We start from the raw sequence: 18,394 nt of genomic DNA on the forward strand, positions 1-18,394 counted from the left end.
GCTTGCTTATGTTTCTTTTTTTAAAATCTTGATGGTGGTTACATGGATATGTTTAACTTGCAAAAATTCTTTAAGTTATATGCTTAGTTATATGTACATTTTTGAAATGAGTAATATACTAAAATTAAAAGGATGTCCTGGTTTAAAAGTTAAATTTCATTTCCTATTTAATCAACATTTCCTTCCCTTTGCAGAGTCTTGGTAGGGGAGACTTGGAATAAGAAGGTGCATAATCTGCTTTCATTTTTCCTCTCCTCTGGCTTCTTTTCTTTAGTATGCTATAGGGAATAGGGAGATTGAAAAGGATATGACTTTCTTTTACCTGATGCTGATCTAGTCCTGTTGGTTGCCAGTCCTTTTGTGCCTAAGACTAATTGTTCATCCATACAGTGAAGCAGGCATCCAAGTGCTGGCTGTCATGTAGCTCATTTGTAAGTTATTTTGGGAGTATTTTCCTTTCCATTGCCTTCATGTAGGATATTCCTTCTCCTTGGTACCTGGTAAGGCCTCCTCACTTCCCTCCATCCACAGCTGCTTGCTGGAGTGCTGCCTCTATGAATGGCCAGCCCTTTTAGATGGGTTACCAGCGTTAGTGCCCAAACCCTGATTTCTTCATGGTTTCTACTTGATGCATAAGTACTGTTCATCCTTGTCACACCACTTGGTGGTATTATAGGCTGCTGCCTTGATGCTTTCTCTTTTTGCATTGACTTCTTCCAATTCCCCTTTCTTCCTGCTCATTCCTGATGCAGTTGCCTGGACACATCAATTGCTTCAATGGTTGTTGTTGTTCAGTTGCGCTGCTGCTGCTGCTAAGTCGCTTCAGTCATGTCCGACTCTGTGCGACCCCATGCAACCCCATAGATGGCAGCCCACTAGGCTCCTCTGTCCCTGGGATTTTCCAGGCAAGAATACTGGAGTGGGTTGCCATTTCCTTCTCCAATGAATGGAAGTGAAAAGTGAAAGTGAAGTTGCTCAGTCATGCCCGGCTCTTAGCGACCCCATGGACTGCAGCCCACTAGGCTTCTCTGTCCATGGGATTTTCCAGGCAAGAGTACTGGAGTGGGTTGTCGTTGCTCAGTCGTGTCCAACTCTTTGTGACCCCATGGACTACAGCACTCCAGGTCTCCCTGTCTCTCACCATCTCCTGGAGTTCACCCAGGTTCATGTCCATTGACTTGGTGATGCTATCCAACCTTATCCTCTGCTGCCCTCTTGCCTTCAGTCTTTCCCAGCATCAGGGTCTTTTTCAATGCTACCAATAATGGTACGGTGCCTTACTATCCCCCATATTCTTTTATCCATTTACTATCAATATTAAAAATACTTTCTTCTCGGGACTTTCTTGGAGGTTCAGTGGTTGGGACTTTACACTCTCACTGCTGAGGGCCCAGATTCTATCCCTGGTCAGGGAACTAAAATCCTGCAAGCAGCGCCGTGTGACAAAAAACAAAACAACAACAACCAAGATAATAGCTTTCCCCCCTTTCTCTTCAGCTGTTTTTCATCTTCACTCTTTTTATGCTGGAGTATTTGTAAATTATATTCTGGATAACCACTACCAACCAGTATTTGTGCTTTCCTGCGTGTGAACCCACCTGTCACAGTATGTAAGACCAGAGGCTTTAAAAAAAATCTTTTCTCAAGGAGGTAGACGTTTCTCCGTTTCCTGTGGCTTTTAGTATTGCCCTGGTATCAGATATTTGTGTCTTGTTTTTAAAATGGCAGGTAATGTACATTTCAGTTATTTCTCCTTATGCTTCTCAGTTTTTTTTTTTTTGTACTGTCCAAGTCAGATTGATGTGCTGCTTATCTCTGTTTGTTGTAGCTTCCTTCATTGAAATGTAAAAGATAGGCCTCACTTGCCTTTTTAAAAAATAATATTTTCTCATCTAATGCTGCTAATTAGGTGAGTGTTTGCTTTAGAATGTCTGCATCTTGATGCTTACTGGTGAGGAGGAAGTGGCATTGGGATGGAGTGGGATGGGCTAGAGTAAAGGCAAAGGGAAGGCACTTCATATTGTCTGTATTGCCTCCTTTGTACTATTATACTTTTTCATTGAAAACATATATTTAGCTCCTATTATAGAAGCATAAGGTCTTCCCTGGTGGCTGAGATGTGAAGAATCCTCCTGCAAAGTGGGAGACCTGGGTTCAATCCCTGGGTCAGGAAGATCCCCTGGAGGAGGGCCTGGCTACCCACTCCAGTATTCTTGCCTGGAGAATTATAAACATATGTATTATAGACATATAAAGAAGGCTCTAAGTTTTACTTCAGCATTAATTGAATGTTAGGGATATTTGTAACTTTGTGTGACAGGTATTTTATTATTTATGATTTTTTAAAAACTGAAATATGCTTTTCTTTATTGGATATACTATGACTAAAAGGAGAAAAGTAAATAAGCTTAAGTAGACATGTACTCATTATGAATAATATATCCTGTCAAAGTGCCTTATTGTGTCTCCTTGAAATCTCATCCCCTATTTTTCCTTTGGGATTTTGTAATCAATGTCTCACATCATTCATGGCATACCGAAACAGTTGTCACTAAGAAATTTGTTTCTGGCTTCAGCTGTTCAATAGGAAATATAAAATGTTGGCACTTTCTAACTGTAATGAATGTTGTGGAGATGTTTAAATATAAAGTTCTTGCACTGTCAGAAAAGACATTAAAGATTTATGTGTTTTACTGTTTTTTCTTTTTTCCTTTGAAGGATGTGATAACTGGACGTAGTCCCCTGCTCTTCAGGAAGCTTAGTAATCCTGACATATTTTCATCCACTGGAAAAGCTAAACTTCAACGACAGCTTAGTCAGGATGACTGTAAGTTACGGAGAGGAAGCCTGGCCAGTTCTTTGTCAGGTAAGTATCTAATTTTTTTTTTTTTTTAAGAGTTTTGGGACTGTGTTGTCAATGTTAAAGGGTGTATTAACTTGGCATCTTGACTGCTTCTTCTGTGGTAATAGTCTTCTATAGAACACTTGTGAGTAATGCTGTTTTCCTTTCTTTGCTGTTTCCTCATGGCATCTCTGAATGCTAACCTCATGAACCTGCTAGATATTTCTTGATTGACCATTATTACTGGTTATTCCCTTTCAATATGATTTTTGCTCTGTGTTTATTTCTTCAGACTTCACAAACTTTGCTACTTCTTCTTTTTTTTTTTTTTCCTATTTCTGAAATCCATTCCAAAGGCCATAGTGTCTCCCTACCTCTTCCATAGAAAAGTTTTAAAAGATTCCAAAGGAAAAATTAATACAAGGAAGTCATGCCTAAATAGGAAGCAATTAAAACATGGCGTGGTTTTAAGCAGTGAATAGAGTATGAAAAAAGAATCTATTTGACTTTAGTTGAAGAAGGAAAAGGAATCCTATTACATTCCTTGGCCTATAGTGAACAGTATCAATTTCTTTGTCCTTTTGTTCCTTTTCAGGGCTATTCCTTTGGTTTTCTCTTCTCACTGTTCTATTGAGACTTTTATTTTGGCTCTCATGTTTTAATCACATAGAGCTGTTTCTTATTTGTTTCTTTTTCCATAGTGTTCTGCTCTTCTTTCAAGGATGTGTTTTATCTTCTCATTCCCTATGAGTAAATAGATTTTTACTCTTTTAATTAAATTTTTCTTGAAGTTTTCTTTTGTTTGGCTCAGCTGTGTCTTCACTGTGGCACATGGGGTCTTCTCTAGTTGCAGAGCGCAGGCTCTATGGGGTGTGGGTTCTCTAGCTGTGGCATGGGCTTAGTTACCCTCTGGCATGTGGGATCCTAGTTCCCTGACCAGGAATCGAACCCAGGCCCCCTGTAGTGAGAGTGCTGAGTCCTAACCACTGGGCTGCCAGGGAATTCCCTCTTTTCTCATTTAATGGAGTTTCCAGGATGACAGAAAATACAAATATGTGGTCATTCAACCATCTTTAACTGGGAATATTTCTTAAAAATAGGCTCTTGAAATCATTGTAAGAATAATAATTAGAATTTTTAAGAAGTTTTTTTCCCCTGAGTTATTTGTTTACTAAATGGCTAGTTGCTCCATTTGTTCATATTGTTCCTTTTGTTTTAAGCTATTTGTGTTCCTCAAATTCTTGACATTTCTTGGTAAGCTTCAAGCCCTTACTAGTATATGGCCATATGGGTTTTGTCTGCTGTTGTGTAAGTCTCTTTTCCCATTAGGCACTTATTTTGAAGAGAGATAGAACTGTGATACTAGCCTTTGGATATGTGAATGGGAAGTTAATAAACTAATTTTCCTTTAGGTTATATAGCTACTAATCTATCAGCAGATCGCCTGGAGAGCTTGGCAACATTTGCAGAAGGAAGAAAAGAAACTAGGCAGGCTCTATTCCGGGCTTGTGGAGGTTTTCAGTAGAGAACCAGTATTATTTTTTGTGGAGGGTTTTATGGAACGACTTCTCATTAAAGCATGCATTTGAGAGCAGACTTGAGAGAGAGCTAGATTTTTTTTTTAAATTTTGTTTCTGATGAAAAATGTAAAATATGCCAGTTATAAAAAATTTTGAGTGCAGTAACATGCTTCATGTCAAAGTTGAAAATCTTTACTTTTTTCTCTGTTCTCTCCCTCCAAACCATTTATATATACTCCATTATATTTAAATATACATTTAAAATCTTATGTAAGTATATAAACTTTATTTTAAAAATAAAAATTAAGATCATATGCTATATACTTCCTTTCTGCTATTTTCACTCAACTGAGAACATTGAACAATTTCTCCTGACTGCAGTGTTGAGCTGCCTCATTATTTTTAATGGGTTCAGTATGTCATTATGTGGAGATATTATAATTTAATTTGTAGTGATCATTTATTTTATCCCCCATTTTATTATAGTGAGAGCATTGCTAGGGTTAACTTTCTGGTCTACTTTTGCATTCCTACAAATGGAAATGCTATGTCCAGGCTTACTCAAATTAAAATTATAATAGGTTTTGCTAAATTGCCCTCCAAATAAGTTCCATCACATTTTGTTTGCAGTAAAAGGGTATGTTACAGCGAAAACAAAACCCAGACCTACTTTTTGCTCATACCTCTTTATAAGAGTGGTTATTTCTCTGATGAATAGAATTTTGCAGGAAGAAGAAGAGTTTTTAAGTAAATTGGTGATCAAGTTAAAGCTAGGTGAATATGCAGGGCAGAATATTGAAGTTGAATGAGTGAATGGGTTTGGAAAAGGAGATGAGGCCAGGAAGATAATATGGATTTATGGAGGATCTTTTTAGAGTTTTAAAAGTGTAACTTAGGACTTCCCTGCCAGTCCAGTGGTTAAAGCTCTGTGCCTCCCCTGCAGGGGGTGTGGGTTCAGTCTCTGGTCAGGGAACTAAGATCTCGCATGCCACGTGGTGCTGCCAAATAAAAACAAAAAACCCTAAAAACAAAACTAAAAAAGCAACAAAAAGCGCGGCTTAATTCTTTAAACAGTAGAGAGTCATGAGAAGGGGATGACAAGACCATATTTGTTTTGATTAGATCACTAGCACCAATGTGAAGAATGGTGTGAGGGAAGGGGTTGGAATAGCACTTGAACCTCAGCTAGAAAGTCATTGCAGTCCTAGGTGCTCAGTCTTTATAAATGACTTTCTTGCAGTCTTTCAGTGGGATTAAGACATTCAGTCAACCTAGACTGAACACATGGAATCTGGCAAGAGCAGCAGAGATTCAGTGTTTGTCTTCTGGAAACCTAAGGGCCAAACTTGTCTAGGAGAAGCTTTCAGCTCCACTCTTACCACACTGAGTTGATGAGAAACTAGGGAGGATGGAAGGGACTGGAAAACTCCTAGCCTGCTAGGTTGGGTGTTAGGTTGGAACAAGCCTGTTAGGTTGGAAGTTGGGCCCTGGCATGGTGGTGGATATTACAGAGCATTTAAAATCATCGACTCAGTTCAGTATTCCAGTTGGATTTCTCACCACCGCCAACATAGGTGGAGTTTTTTAGAGGGCTACAGATCCTAAAATGGCTGTGGAGGGGCTTCACTTTTCTTTGGATCAATGTACTTTTAACCCATTTGCTGTCATTGTATTTTTTTCATTTCATTAATTAATAATTTGTTAATTTCCCAAACATTGTGTTTGAAGGGAAGCAGCTGCTCCCCTTGTCCGGCAGTGCACACAGCAGCGTGGGGCAGGTGACTTGGCAGTCTTCAGGAGAAGCGTCTAACCTGGTGCGGATGAGGAATCAGTCCCTCGGACAGTCTGCGCCTTCGCTTACCGCTGGCTTGGTAAGTGTTAGTACAGATGCTCCCTTGCTCTGTGAACAGATCCTTGATTGTCTTTTGTCATTACCACAGCTATTTTTTTTCCTTTAGAGTTTGGCTAGATTAATTTCTCAAAGCAAACAATGGAAAAGAATGGAATTTAATAGAGTATATTCTGAATGTGCTCTCATGCGGTCACTGGTACTGACTATGTAATGAGAGTCAATAAAAAGATTCAGTATGATTTTAACTTTAATGAATAAATTTCCTGAGGAAGAGCTTTCTTATGGAAATGATTCTGAATCTTGTGAAGTTGTGTTGCTTCCGTATATAGCTCTGTGGTATACATATTTAGTACGTGTGGATAGGGAACATGTTTTGCACAGAGTAGGCACTTCAGTATATATTAGGTGAAAGAATGAGCTTCTTCTTTGTCTAGCTTCGTATAGTAGACAAGACCTAACAGGTTAAGCTGTATAGTCTGGGCCAGTTGTTTTCTTGCCTGTTGTTGTGTCTTGTACCCTTTTACCCTCAGTGGCCCTGCCTCTTTACTTAGGGAATCCGTTGACTTTCTATTGATCTCAACCCTCTTTCCTCTATCTGTAAGACAAGGCAGACTAGTAATTTGCAGGATATGATAACAGAAGCTTGTTCCCATTAAGATAAGTTCATCTACTCTTTGGGACCATAAAGCTTTTGGGTTGGCATATAGGGAGTAGAAAGCTTTGTTCATTTGTTCATCCAAGAAAATGGGGATAGGGGAAGAAGTCTTCTTATAGCAGTGGGAAGTTAGTTTTTGGATCAAAAGATTTCTTGATATGACCTGAGGTTTGTGATTTTAGGCTATAGGGATAATTGGCATCATTTGTGGAACTTCCCCAACTTTTTGTTTTGAAAATATCAAACTTGCATAAAAATGGAAAGAATGGCAATTAAACTTGCTTAGATTGACCAGTTTGGTTGTAACTTTATATTTTGTCACATTTGTTTTATCTGTGTGTATATGTATGTATTTTTTCCCTGAATATTTCAAAGCAAGTAACAAACATGCTATCTCACCCTCAAGTATTTTTCCTAAGATCAAGGGATAGTCTCCTAAATAACCACAATATATAACAGACCCTTAAACAACAGGGAGTTGAACTGAGTGGGCCTAATTATATATGGATTTTTTTCCCATTAATACTACCAGATCCGTGGTTGGTTGAATCCTGGAATGCAGAACTGTGGATAGGGAGGACCAGCTGTAAATTTATACTTGGATTTTCCACTGCATGGGGTTGGGGAGGGATTGGGAGATGTCAGCACCTCCAACCCTTGTGTTGTTCAAGATTCATCTATATTACCAGATCCGAGAAGTTTAACATAAGTTTAATTTCAAAAAATTCAGATTTCTCCACTTGTTTTCAACATGTCTTGTAAAGCCCCACCTCTCTCCTCTTTTAACCTCTGGAACTTAAAAAAATCCATGCACCATCATAGAGATTTTGATCCAGTGGGTTTGGAGTGGTCCCAGGCATCCGTATTTGCTTTAAATGCACTCTTTTGAGAACTGCTGCCATTAAGGTAAAGCTGAATGTTTCATTTTAAGGTGGTTTGTTGCAGAGGAAATTACTGGACTGAGTTTGCTGAATTCCTAGCCTAACAATTGAAGTAGAATATTCCTGAATTAATTTTTTTTAAAAAAGCTTATTGAAATATAATTCACATATTATAAATTACTCATTTAAGCCGTACAATTCAGTGATTTTTAGTATATTCATAGATGCAGCCATCACTGGAGTCAGTTTTAGAATATTTTCATCGTATCAGGAAGAATTCTTAGACCCTTTAGCTATCGTCTTATTTTCATCTCTCTCTAGCCCTCAGTTCAGTCCAGTTCAGTCGCTTAGTCGTGTCCGACTCTCTGCAACCCCATGAATCGCAGCACGCCAGGCCTCCCTGTCCATCACCAACTCCCGGAGTTCACTCAGACTCACGTCTATCGAGTCAGTGATGCCATCCAGCCACCTCATCCTCTGTCATCCCCTTCTCCTCCTGCCCCCAATCCCTCCCAACATCAAAGTCTTTTCCAGTGAGTCAAGTCTTCACATGAGGTGGCCAAAGCCCTATGTAACCACTAATATACTTTCTGCCTGCATAGATTTACCTATTCTGTCCATTTCATATAACTTGAATCCTATAATATGTGGCCTTTTGTAATTGGCTTCCATTAAAATGATGTTTTTAAGGTTCCTCCATTGTGTAGCATGTATTCGTATGTCATTCCTTTTTACCACTGAATAATATTCCATTGTATGAATATACCATATTTTATCTGTTTGTCGGTTGATTGACATTTGGGTTGTTTTTTCCTTTAGACTATTAAGAATAATGAACATTTGTTTACAGTGTTCATATGGACAGTTTTCGTTTTTCTTGGGAGTGGAATTACTCGGTCTTATGATGACTGTTTAAACGCAGCAGTGTTTGATAAACTGCAGTGTACGATGACTTTGGTTTCTTCACATCTTCATCAGCATTTGTTATTGTCTGTCTTGATTTTAGTCATCCTGATGGTTCTGAAGTGATAGCTGTGGTTTTGATTGGTGTTTTCCTAATGACAATAAGCATCCTTTTATGTGATTATCAGCCCTTTGTATATCTTCTTTGAAGAAATATCTATTCAGACTCTTTGCTCATTTTAAAAATTGGGTTATTTGTCTTTTTATGGGTGTGTAAAATAATTATTTCTCTAGAACTGAATCTAGTTATGTCTTTCTTCCCAGGGATCCGCCTTTTATTTCCTCTTGTGCTTTTCTTCCTTAGCAATTTACTTACTTATGGTAACCTCAGGTTAGTTCCTCCTTTTCCATTCTTGTAATCAAGGATTTCCAGTTGAATATTTTATGTTTGATGGCACATTTGATAGTTAGTGTTGAATACTTTACTTGCTTTGACTTACTGTACACTGAATATACCTTGATGCCACCCCAGCTTCTGTGGCATTTCTAAAAAAGTCTGTCCTATAATGTATTCTTGTTGTTAATAGAATTATGGCCATATACAGCTCACAGACCCATATACAGTCCACAGACCCAGCCTCCAGAGAATTTTTGGGTCTACAAGATTCACATATAACAAAAAAACAATTTAAAAGTAATAAGACAACATTTAATAGAATAAGGAACTAAAGGGACAGGAATTGTCTTGGATGTAATGATTGGGGAGATAATTTGCAAGAGGTTAGATTTGACCAGAGTCTGGAGAACGATTAGCCAAAAGCCTGAGTGTAGCAACTATTTTCATTTTGAGGCCATCTGGGTGATTGTGTTTGTGAGGAGATTTTTGGACTTCTCCCTCATTTCCTAGTATCTATTGAGAGGATTTCTCTGAATGTCCATTTTCCCTGTATATGTAGAAACTATGATTCCAATTAGTGGTTTCCAAAGCATGTATAAAAAGAATCATCCAATCATATTACTATATTGTATGTTCCTAGGGATAGGGAAAAACTTAGATGGCATCTTGTCCAAGATAAGTTATTCATCTTAAAATATATGTATGGTTCGATCCCTTGTTTGGGAAGACTCCTTAGAGAAGAAAATGGCAACTCACTCCAGTATTCTTGCCTGAAAAATCCCATAGACAGAGGAACCTGATGGGCTACAGTCCATGGGTTGCAAAGATTCAGACACAACTGAGTGTGGCACATATTTGTTCAGGAACCGTTGACCAAAACCTCCTACCTAGGCCAGGCACAATGATATGTGCTTGCCTGAATTGTCTCACAACTGGAGGTTCCCATAAAGAACTCAGTGCTACTCCCCAAAACTAACCTGGAGAATTTGGGAGGGCCAAAAGGAGGAGGGAGGAGATGGTGTGTCCTGCCAACTGTCCAGAAGCCCTCACACTGAAATCCATCTTGGCTGAGAGATGCACAGGCCACCAGGAAGGACTCTGAGTCAGATGAAGTTTGGGCCAAGCAAGATGATTGGCCAGAGACAACCCGGAAACTAATCCTGTTACTGTAAAACCTGAGACTGCGAGCCATGTGGCAGAGCAGTTCTCCTGGGTTCCCTTGCCCTGCTGCTCTCCACCTGGGTGTTCATTCCCAATAAAGTTTTTTGCTTTTTGCCAGCATGTGTCTCCTTGGACAGTTCATTTCCAAGTGTTGGACAAGAGCCCCACTCTTGGGCCCTGGAAGGAGTCCGCCTTCCTACAATATATATATATATATATCCTTATATACTATAAATTGTATGATATTTATACCATATCATATCATATAACATATAACATATGATATATAACATATATATAAGAATATATATATATAATCTTTAAAGTAAGGTTAATTTCTGCTTTGCTTTCTCATGAATATGCCAAGAAGTATCTGCAACTTTGATCTTTGTCTAAGACACACTCACTGTTTATTCTGCCTCTGTGTTCCCCTAAACCAGTTCTTCAGTTGTTAACTAGCACCATGACCCGCCTTCCCTGCCCCAATAGCCCAAAACCAGAGTCCTGGAAGTCTATTTTGACTCTTCCTTTCCCTTACTCTCCCCCATCCAATCACCCAATGAATCCTAGCTCCAAATATTTCTAACATGTCTACCTTTTTTCACCTTAGACTTTTTTCACCAGTCTAAGCCACATTTGCAATGTCTTTGATCATTGCTGGGATCTCATTACTGTTAATTCATTCTTCCTTTCTAATCACTCTCCACTCTAAAGTCTATTCTTTCAAAAACAAAATCTGATCTTGTCTATTCTTTTTTCTTTTAGTTTTATCTTCTAAATTTTCATTTGGTTAAAATTTATCCAACATCAAAGTTTAAAATGTTTCCATAGCTTCCTGTAACAATTATCATAAAATACAATAATCAGTAATTATTGAGTGGATGAATTTTCATTCAAGTCAGTTCAGTTGCTCAGTTGTGTCCAACTCCTTGTGACCCCATGAATTACAGCACACCAGGCCTCCCTGTCCATCACCAACTCCCGGAGTTCACTCAGACTCACGTCCATCAAGTCAGTGATGCCATCCAGCCATCTCATCCTCTGTTGTCCCCTTCTCCTCCTGCCCCCAATCTCTCCCAGCATCAGAGTCTTTTCCACTGAGTCAACTCTTTGCATGAGGTGGCCAAAGTACTGGAGTTTTAGGTTTAGCATCATTCCTTCCAAAGAAATCCCAGGAGATCTCCTTCAGAATGGACTGGTTGGATCTCCTTGCAGTCCAAGGGACTCTCAAGAGTCTTCTCCAACACCACAGTTCAAAAGCATCATTTCTTCAGCACTCAGCTTTCTTCAAAGTCCAACTCTCACATCCATACATGACCACTGGAAAAACCATAGCCTTGACTAGACGGACCTTTGTTGGCAAAGTAATGTCTCTGCTTTTGAATATGCTGTCTAGGTTGGTCATAACTTTTCTTCCAAGGAGTAAGCGTCTTTTAATTTCATGGCTGCAGTCACCATCTGCAGTGATTTTGGAGCCCCCGAAAATAAAGTCTGACACTGTTTCCACTATTTCCCCATCTATTTCCCATGAAGTGATGGGACCGGATGCCATGATCTTCATTTTCTGAATGTTGAGCTTTAAGGCAACTTTTTCACTCTCCTCTTTCACTTTCATCAAGAGGCTTTTTAGTTCCTCTTCACTTTCTGCCATAAGGGTGGTGTCATCTGCATATCTGAGGTTATTGATATTTCTCCCAGCAGTCTTGATTCCAGCTTGTGCTTCTTCCAGCCCAGTGTTTCTCATGATGTACTCTGCATATAAGTTAAGTAAGCAGGGTGACAATATACACCCTTGACACACTCCTTTTCCTATTTGGAACCAGTCTGTTGTTCCATGTCCAGTTCTAACTGTTGCTTCCTGACCTGCATATAGGTTTCTCAAGAGGCAGGTCAGGTGGTCTCGTATTCCCATCTCTTTCAGAATTGTCCACATTTTATTGTGATCCACACAGTCAAAAGCTTTGGCATAGTCAATAAAGCAGAAATAGATGTTTTTCTGGAACTCTTTTGCTTTTTCGATGATCCAGCAGATGTTGGCAATTTGATCTCTGGCATTAGCAAATTGTCAATGAGAAATTGAGACCACAGATGGAAAGATGAGGCTTGGATGATTTTTCTCTGAAATCAGCCTATTGGTTTCAAGTAATTTATACTGAGGTTGACCTAACCCATGAAGCGTGCCAAACATTCAGATTTTAATAGAAGGGCTATACATACCAGGAGTCTCTTAATTGATAGCATTTGACTAATTCTTTCTTTATTGGCAGACATGACCTTCTCAGGACTGACGCATGCGTGCCAAGTTGCTCAGTCGTGTCTGACTCTTTGCGACCCCATGGACTGTAGCCTTTTAGGCTCCTCTTTCCATGGAATTCTCCAGGCAAGAATACTGGAGTGGGTTGCCATATCTTTCTCCAGGGAATCTTCCCCACCCACAGATCGAACCCACGTCTCTTGCATCTCCTGCAGTAGCAAGCGAACTCTTTACCAACTGTGGTTATAGGAATTGTCATTTACAAAGAATGGCTCTTTCCATCATCGTGTTCCTAGTTGACATGTAACGTTGTACCTGGTACATAGTAGGCAATGTATAATTACTCGCTGAAGGAGTAAAGGACTTTTGGAATACCTTTGCTAATATTATTGCTGGTTGGATTAACACTTGTTTGAAATATAATGTCCACAAAAGAAGGTTGATTTAATGTGTTGGTACCAGCCTGAAATGATGTCACACAGACCTCTATTCTTGTCCTTGTCCTAATTGCCATTTTAATCAATTTCTTGGATAAAGACACTGAAGAAATTACTTATTACATATGCTGATGGCACATTTCCGTTGCTGAATGTTAAATTCAGTTAGAGCCTCACAAACAAATGACTGTTCAAGAAGAACCAGCACAATGAGATTTAACAGAGAAAGTCCCTGTTATTGTATTCTTAACCTAGTGTTTCAGACCTTTTTTGAGGTGACATTATTGGGGTATGCTTTTGAGGTAATTGAGAATCCAAGGGACTTCCCTGGTGGTCCAGTGGTTAAGACTCTGGGCTTCAGTGCAGGGTTCAGTCAGGTAAGTAAAATCCCAGATGCTTCATGGTGTGGCCTAAAAAAGCAATCCAAGATACTCCTTACAACCTTTCTCTGTGTTTCTCAACTCGTATGATTATTCTTTAATTTTCACACATGGCTTCAAAGAGAAATACCGTAGTTTTCAGAGTTGTATATGGTTGTGTCACCACCACCACCAAAATCATGATACAGATAAAGAAAATCATGGTATGGAAATTTCTGTCACCCTGAAATGTTCCCTTGTGTCGTCCCTTTACAATCAATTCTTTCCCCTGCCAGCCCTTGGCAAACATTAACCTGCTTTCTGTCACTGTGATTTTTTTTTTTGGTCTTTTCAAGAATTTCTTGTAAATGGAATCATACAGTATGTGATCTTTTGTGTTTGACGTCTTTCACTTACCATAATGGTTTTGAGATTCATCCACATTGTTTTTGAGCATTGGTAGTTCCTTTTTATTGATGAAACAATTCCTTGGTCTGGGTATATCAGACTTTGTTTATTCACCAGTTGTTGATCATTTGGATTGTTTCTCGTTTTTTGCCTGTTGTGGAGAAAACTGCTATGAAAGTTTGTGTACAAGTATTTATGTGGACTTACGCGTTCATTTCTGCTGGGCAAATACCTACGAATGCGATTCCTGGAATATATGTCAAGTGTATGGTGTATGTTTATCTAGATGAGAAACTGGCATTTTTGCATTCCCACCAGCAGTTGTTCCACATCCTTTTCAGTACTGAGTATTGTCATTTTAATTTTAGCCATTCTACTGTGTGTGTCGGAGTATCTCATTGTGGTTTTAATTTGCATATCCCTGATGACCAGTGAGGCTGAAAAGCAATTCAGCCTCATTAGTCATCAGGGATATATATATATATACATATATATATATATATACTTTTTTTAAATAAATTAAGTTTTTATTCAAAATTAAAAGCAGAATTTTAAAGAAACTTTTATAAATTACATAAAAGAAAGTTAAGAGGGACAATCACAAGTCTGCAAAAATAATTACAAAAGTATCTAAGGCAAAAAAAAAGAACCAGTATCTAAGGCAGCATGAATACAGACCATGTCGCAGCATGGTGACCTAACTGTGATATAAATAAGACGTAACTAACATTTGTACCAAGACCAGAATTTTTTTAAAAAGCAATGCAGAACTAAGCTTCTCAAGTTATGTTTTGAGCTTCACTCAGATCCTTAATGGGTTTACACTATGTCATTGTTTTAAACACATCATGTCAAACTATAAATTACATAGATGTGATTGTTTGAATTACTTGTTCAGATCTTCTGTCCTTTAAAAATTTTAGGTTGCTTGTCTTCTTATTATTGAATGTTATGAGTTCTTTGTATATTCTGGATGCAAATTATATATCAGTTCAGTTCAGTTCAGTCTCTCAGTGGTGTCCGTCTCTTTGCAACCCCATGAACCGCAGCACACCAGGTCTCCCTATCATCAACTCCTGGAGTCCACCCAAATCCATGTCCATTGAGTCGGTGATGCCATCCAACCATCTCATCCTCTGTCGTCCCCTTCTCCTCCTGCCCTCAACCTTTCCCAGCATCAAGGTCTTTTCAAATGAGTCAGCTCTTTGCATCAGGTGGCCAAAGTATTGGAGTTTCAGCTTCAGCATCAGTACTTCCAATGAATATTCAGGATTGATTTCCTTTAGGATGGACTGACTGGTTGGGTCTCTTTGCAGTCCAAGGGACTCTCAAGAGTCTTCTTCAACACCACAGTTCAAAAGCATCAATTTTTTGGCACTCAGCTTTCTTTACAGTCCAACTCTCACATCCATACATGACCACTGGAAAAACCATAGCCTTGACTAGACAGACCTTTGTTGGCAAAGTAATGTCTCTGCTTTTGAATATGCTGTCTAGGTTAGTCATAACTTTCCTTCGAAGGAGTAAGCGTCTTTTAATTTCATGGCTGCAATCACCATCTGCAGTGATTTTGGAGCCCAGAAAAATAAAGTCAGCCACTGTTTCCACTATTTCCCCATCTATTTGCCATGAAGTGATGGGACCGGATGCCATGATCTTCATTTTCTGAATATTGAGCTTTAAGCCAACTCTTTCACTCTCCTCTTTCACCTTCATCAAGAGGCTCTTTAGTTCTTCTTCACTTTCTGCCATATGCTAAGTATTTCTCCCTGTCTGTGGCTTATGTTTTCATTTTCTTATCACTGTTTTATACAAAAATCTATATATAAAAATAGGCAAAGATCAACTGTATTTCTCTAACACAATGAAATTGAAATTACTATTTATAATTGCTTACAAATGAAATAAAGAGAAATTTTGAAAAGTTATTTGCAAGACCAGTACATTTTATTTTTTTTAAGACCAGTATATTTTAAAGTGCAAAACATTACTGAGAGAATTTTTAAAAGACTTAAATGATTGGAAAATATATGTTTATGGATTGGAAGACTCAGTGTCATTAAGATGTAAATTCTCTTATTGATGTATAAATTCAGTGCACTTCCAATCAAAACCCAAGCAGTATTTTTCAGAAATTGACAACATGATTTCACATTTATATTGAAATGGAAAGGGCCTAAAATAACCGAAACAATATTAAAAAAGAAGACCAGAGTTGAAGGAATCATCCCACCTGATTTTATGAATCTTTATAAAGGAGATCAGTCCTGGGTGTTCGTCATTGGAAGGACTGATGTTAAAGCTGAGACTCCAATAGTTTGGCCAGCTGATGCAAAGAGCTGACTCATTTGAAAGGACCCTGATGCTGGGAAAGATTGAGGGCAGGAGGAGAAGGGTATGACAGAGGATGAGATGGTTGGATGGCATCACCGACTCAGTGGACATGGGTTTGGGTGGACTCCGGGAGCTGGTGATGGATAGGGAGGCCTGGCGTGTTGTGGTTCATGGGTTACAAAGAGCCGGACACGACTGAACGACTGAACTGAACTGAAAGGTACACTAATCAACATTGTGATCTTGGTATAAAGATAAACACACAAATCACTGAAACAGAATTGAAAATGTAGAAATAGACAAATATGCAGGGTAATTTAATGGTAAAAGATAGTCATTCCAACAAATGGTGGTAGAACAGTTTACATGGGGAAACAAAATGCACCTTGATCCTTACCCTATGCTATATATAAAAATTAAGTTGAAGTGGGTAATTGACAGTTGTAAGAGCTGAAGTTATAAAGCGTATAAAGGAAAACAGGAGAAAGTCTGTGATTTGGGATGAGGCAAAGGTTTCTCAGGGCACAAAAAGCACAAGCCATAAGAAAGAAAAAGTGTGATTTTATCAAGTAGTATAAAATATTGAAGTGTTCAATGTATTAAGAATTGTAGGAGTACATGTTTTAAAAAGTGCATTCACTGCCTATTTGAGAATCCCTCTCCTTCCACTCTTGGTTTCTTTCTTTTTTGTAAGAGGAATGTGTTTCTGATGCCACCTAGTGTCTTTTCAAAGGTATGAGAATAAGGTTTCATCAGTTTAGTTCAGTCGCTCAGTCGTGTCTGACTCTTTGCGACCCCGTGAACCACAGCACGCCAGGCCTCAGTATTCATCACCAACTCCCGGAGTTTACCCAAACTCATGTCCATCAAGTCCGATGCCATTCAACCATCCCATCCTCTGTCATCCCCTTCTCCTCCTGCCCTCAATCTTTCCCAGCATCAGAGTCTTTTCCAGCTCTTCGCATCAGGTGGGCAAAGTACTGGGAGTTTCAGCTTCAACATCAGTCCTTCCAATGAATACCCAGGACTGATCTCCTTTAGGATGGACTGGTTGGACCTCCATAAGAGCTTTTAAAATAAAAGCTGGGAAACTTTCATGAGATTTCAACAGAATATTAGCAGTCTGATTGCTTGTTCTCAAGAATATTTTTGAGAAGCCAAAGAATAGGCTAATTATCTTACCTGAACAAATTTTGAGCTGAGTTTTATAAACATTTTTATATCTTTGTGATAATTTGTAAAGAATGTAAGATGTACAACTTCAAAAATAGTGGTTTCCATATTAAAAAAAAGCATTTAAAATTAAAAAAATTTTAGATAAATTAGTTGATTGATTAGGACTATTGGAAGACATCTTATTGAATTTATTAAGAGTTAGAATAAATGACAGTGTTTATGCAAGTATTTCATAAAGAAAAAAGGATTATTAAATCACCAGTTAAAAGTTATAGCTACAGATTTTGTTCTGTTTTGTTTTTGTTTTAAATTTTTTACAGAAAGTCTTTTAAATTGTACCATTAATGCTGTGTATTGCTGTGTATAAGTGTAACAGTGCTGAGGAAAGATTGAAAGGTGTTGATATTGGTACATTCTGTCATGTAAAGAAAGTAGAATTACTGGAGATATTTGAATGGGAGTAGGCTTCCCTGGTGGCTCAGACAGTAAAGAATCTGCCTACAATGTGGGGGATGTGGGTTTGATCCCTGGGTCTGGGGAAGATCCCTGGGTTGGGAATATCCCTTGGAGAAGGGAATAGGGAATGGCAGCCCACTCCAGTATTCTTACCTGGAGAATTCTATGGAGAGAGGAACTTGGCAGGCTATAGTTCGTGGGGTCTCAACAAGTTGGACATGACTGAGTGACTAATACACACATACGCACATTTGAGTTGGGGTAGAGAGCTAATCTTTACTAGACCTTATACTTGGATTCTTTTACATATATTATCCTTTATTTTCTCTGGAACATAAATTTTCTTCTTGTAAGGTAGACATAGTTACCTTATTTTATAGGTGAGGAAATTCAGACCTGCAGAGAGATATTTATTTGTCCATTCATTCCACAAATATTTATGAGGTACCCACTATGTATCACCACTGTACTGGATGCTGGTAATTCAACAGTGAACAATACAAGTAAAGTACTTTGCTGTAGGCTAGTGGGTGAATATTAGAATAGGGATTCAAAACTGGGTCTGACTCTGAGGTCTGTTTCAAGACTTGTAGGTAAGTAGAGAGGAAAGTCTTCAGCAAGTTGGAAAATTTGAATTGCATTTTTTTGCTTTGACTTGATACTCTATTTTCTCAACAATTCAGATACTGAAGATTTTAATCAGGATTACATATAGGTAAAATTTTACTTCATTTTGATTACATAAAAATTTCTCTTTTA

At 38.5% G+C, this 18,394-nt stretch overlaps 1 protein-coding gene across 2 annotated transcripts in view; it reads left to right on the forward strand.

The window, feature by feature from the left end:
* MAST2 (microtubule associated serine/threonine kinase 2) overlaps positions 1–18,394 on the forward strand; it is a 199,431-nt gene that overhangs the window by 19,527 nt on the left and 161,510 nt on the right. For both annotated transcript variants that reach the window (XM_069589227.1, XM_069589237.1), the window contains exons 2-3: positions 2,719–2,866; positions 6,091–6,233. In XM_069589227.1, the coding sequence (XP_069445328.1) occupies positions 2,719–2,866; positions 6,091–6,233 (291 nt within the window). The remainder of the gene's footprint in view (positions 1–2,718; positions 2,867–6,090; positions 6,234–18,394) is intronic.

Source organism: Ovis canadensis, chromosome 1 (genome assembly GCF_042477335.2).
Source record: "Ovis canadensis isolate MfBH-ARS-UI-01 breed Bighorn chromosome 1, ARS-UI_OviCan_v2, whole genome shotgun sequence".
Classification (NCBI taxonomy): domain Eukaryota; kingdom Metazoa; phylum Chordata; class Mammalia; order Artiodactyla; family Bovidae; genus Ovis; species Ovis canadensis.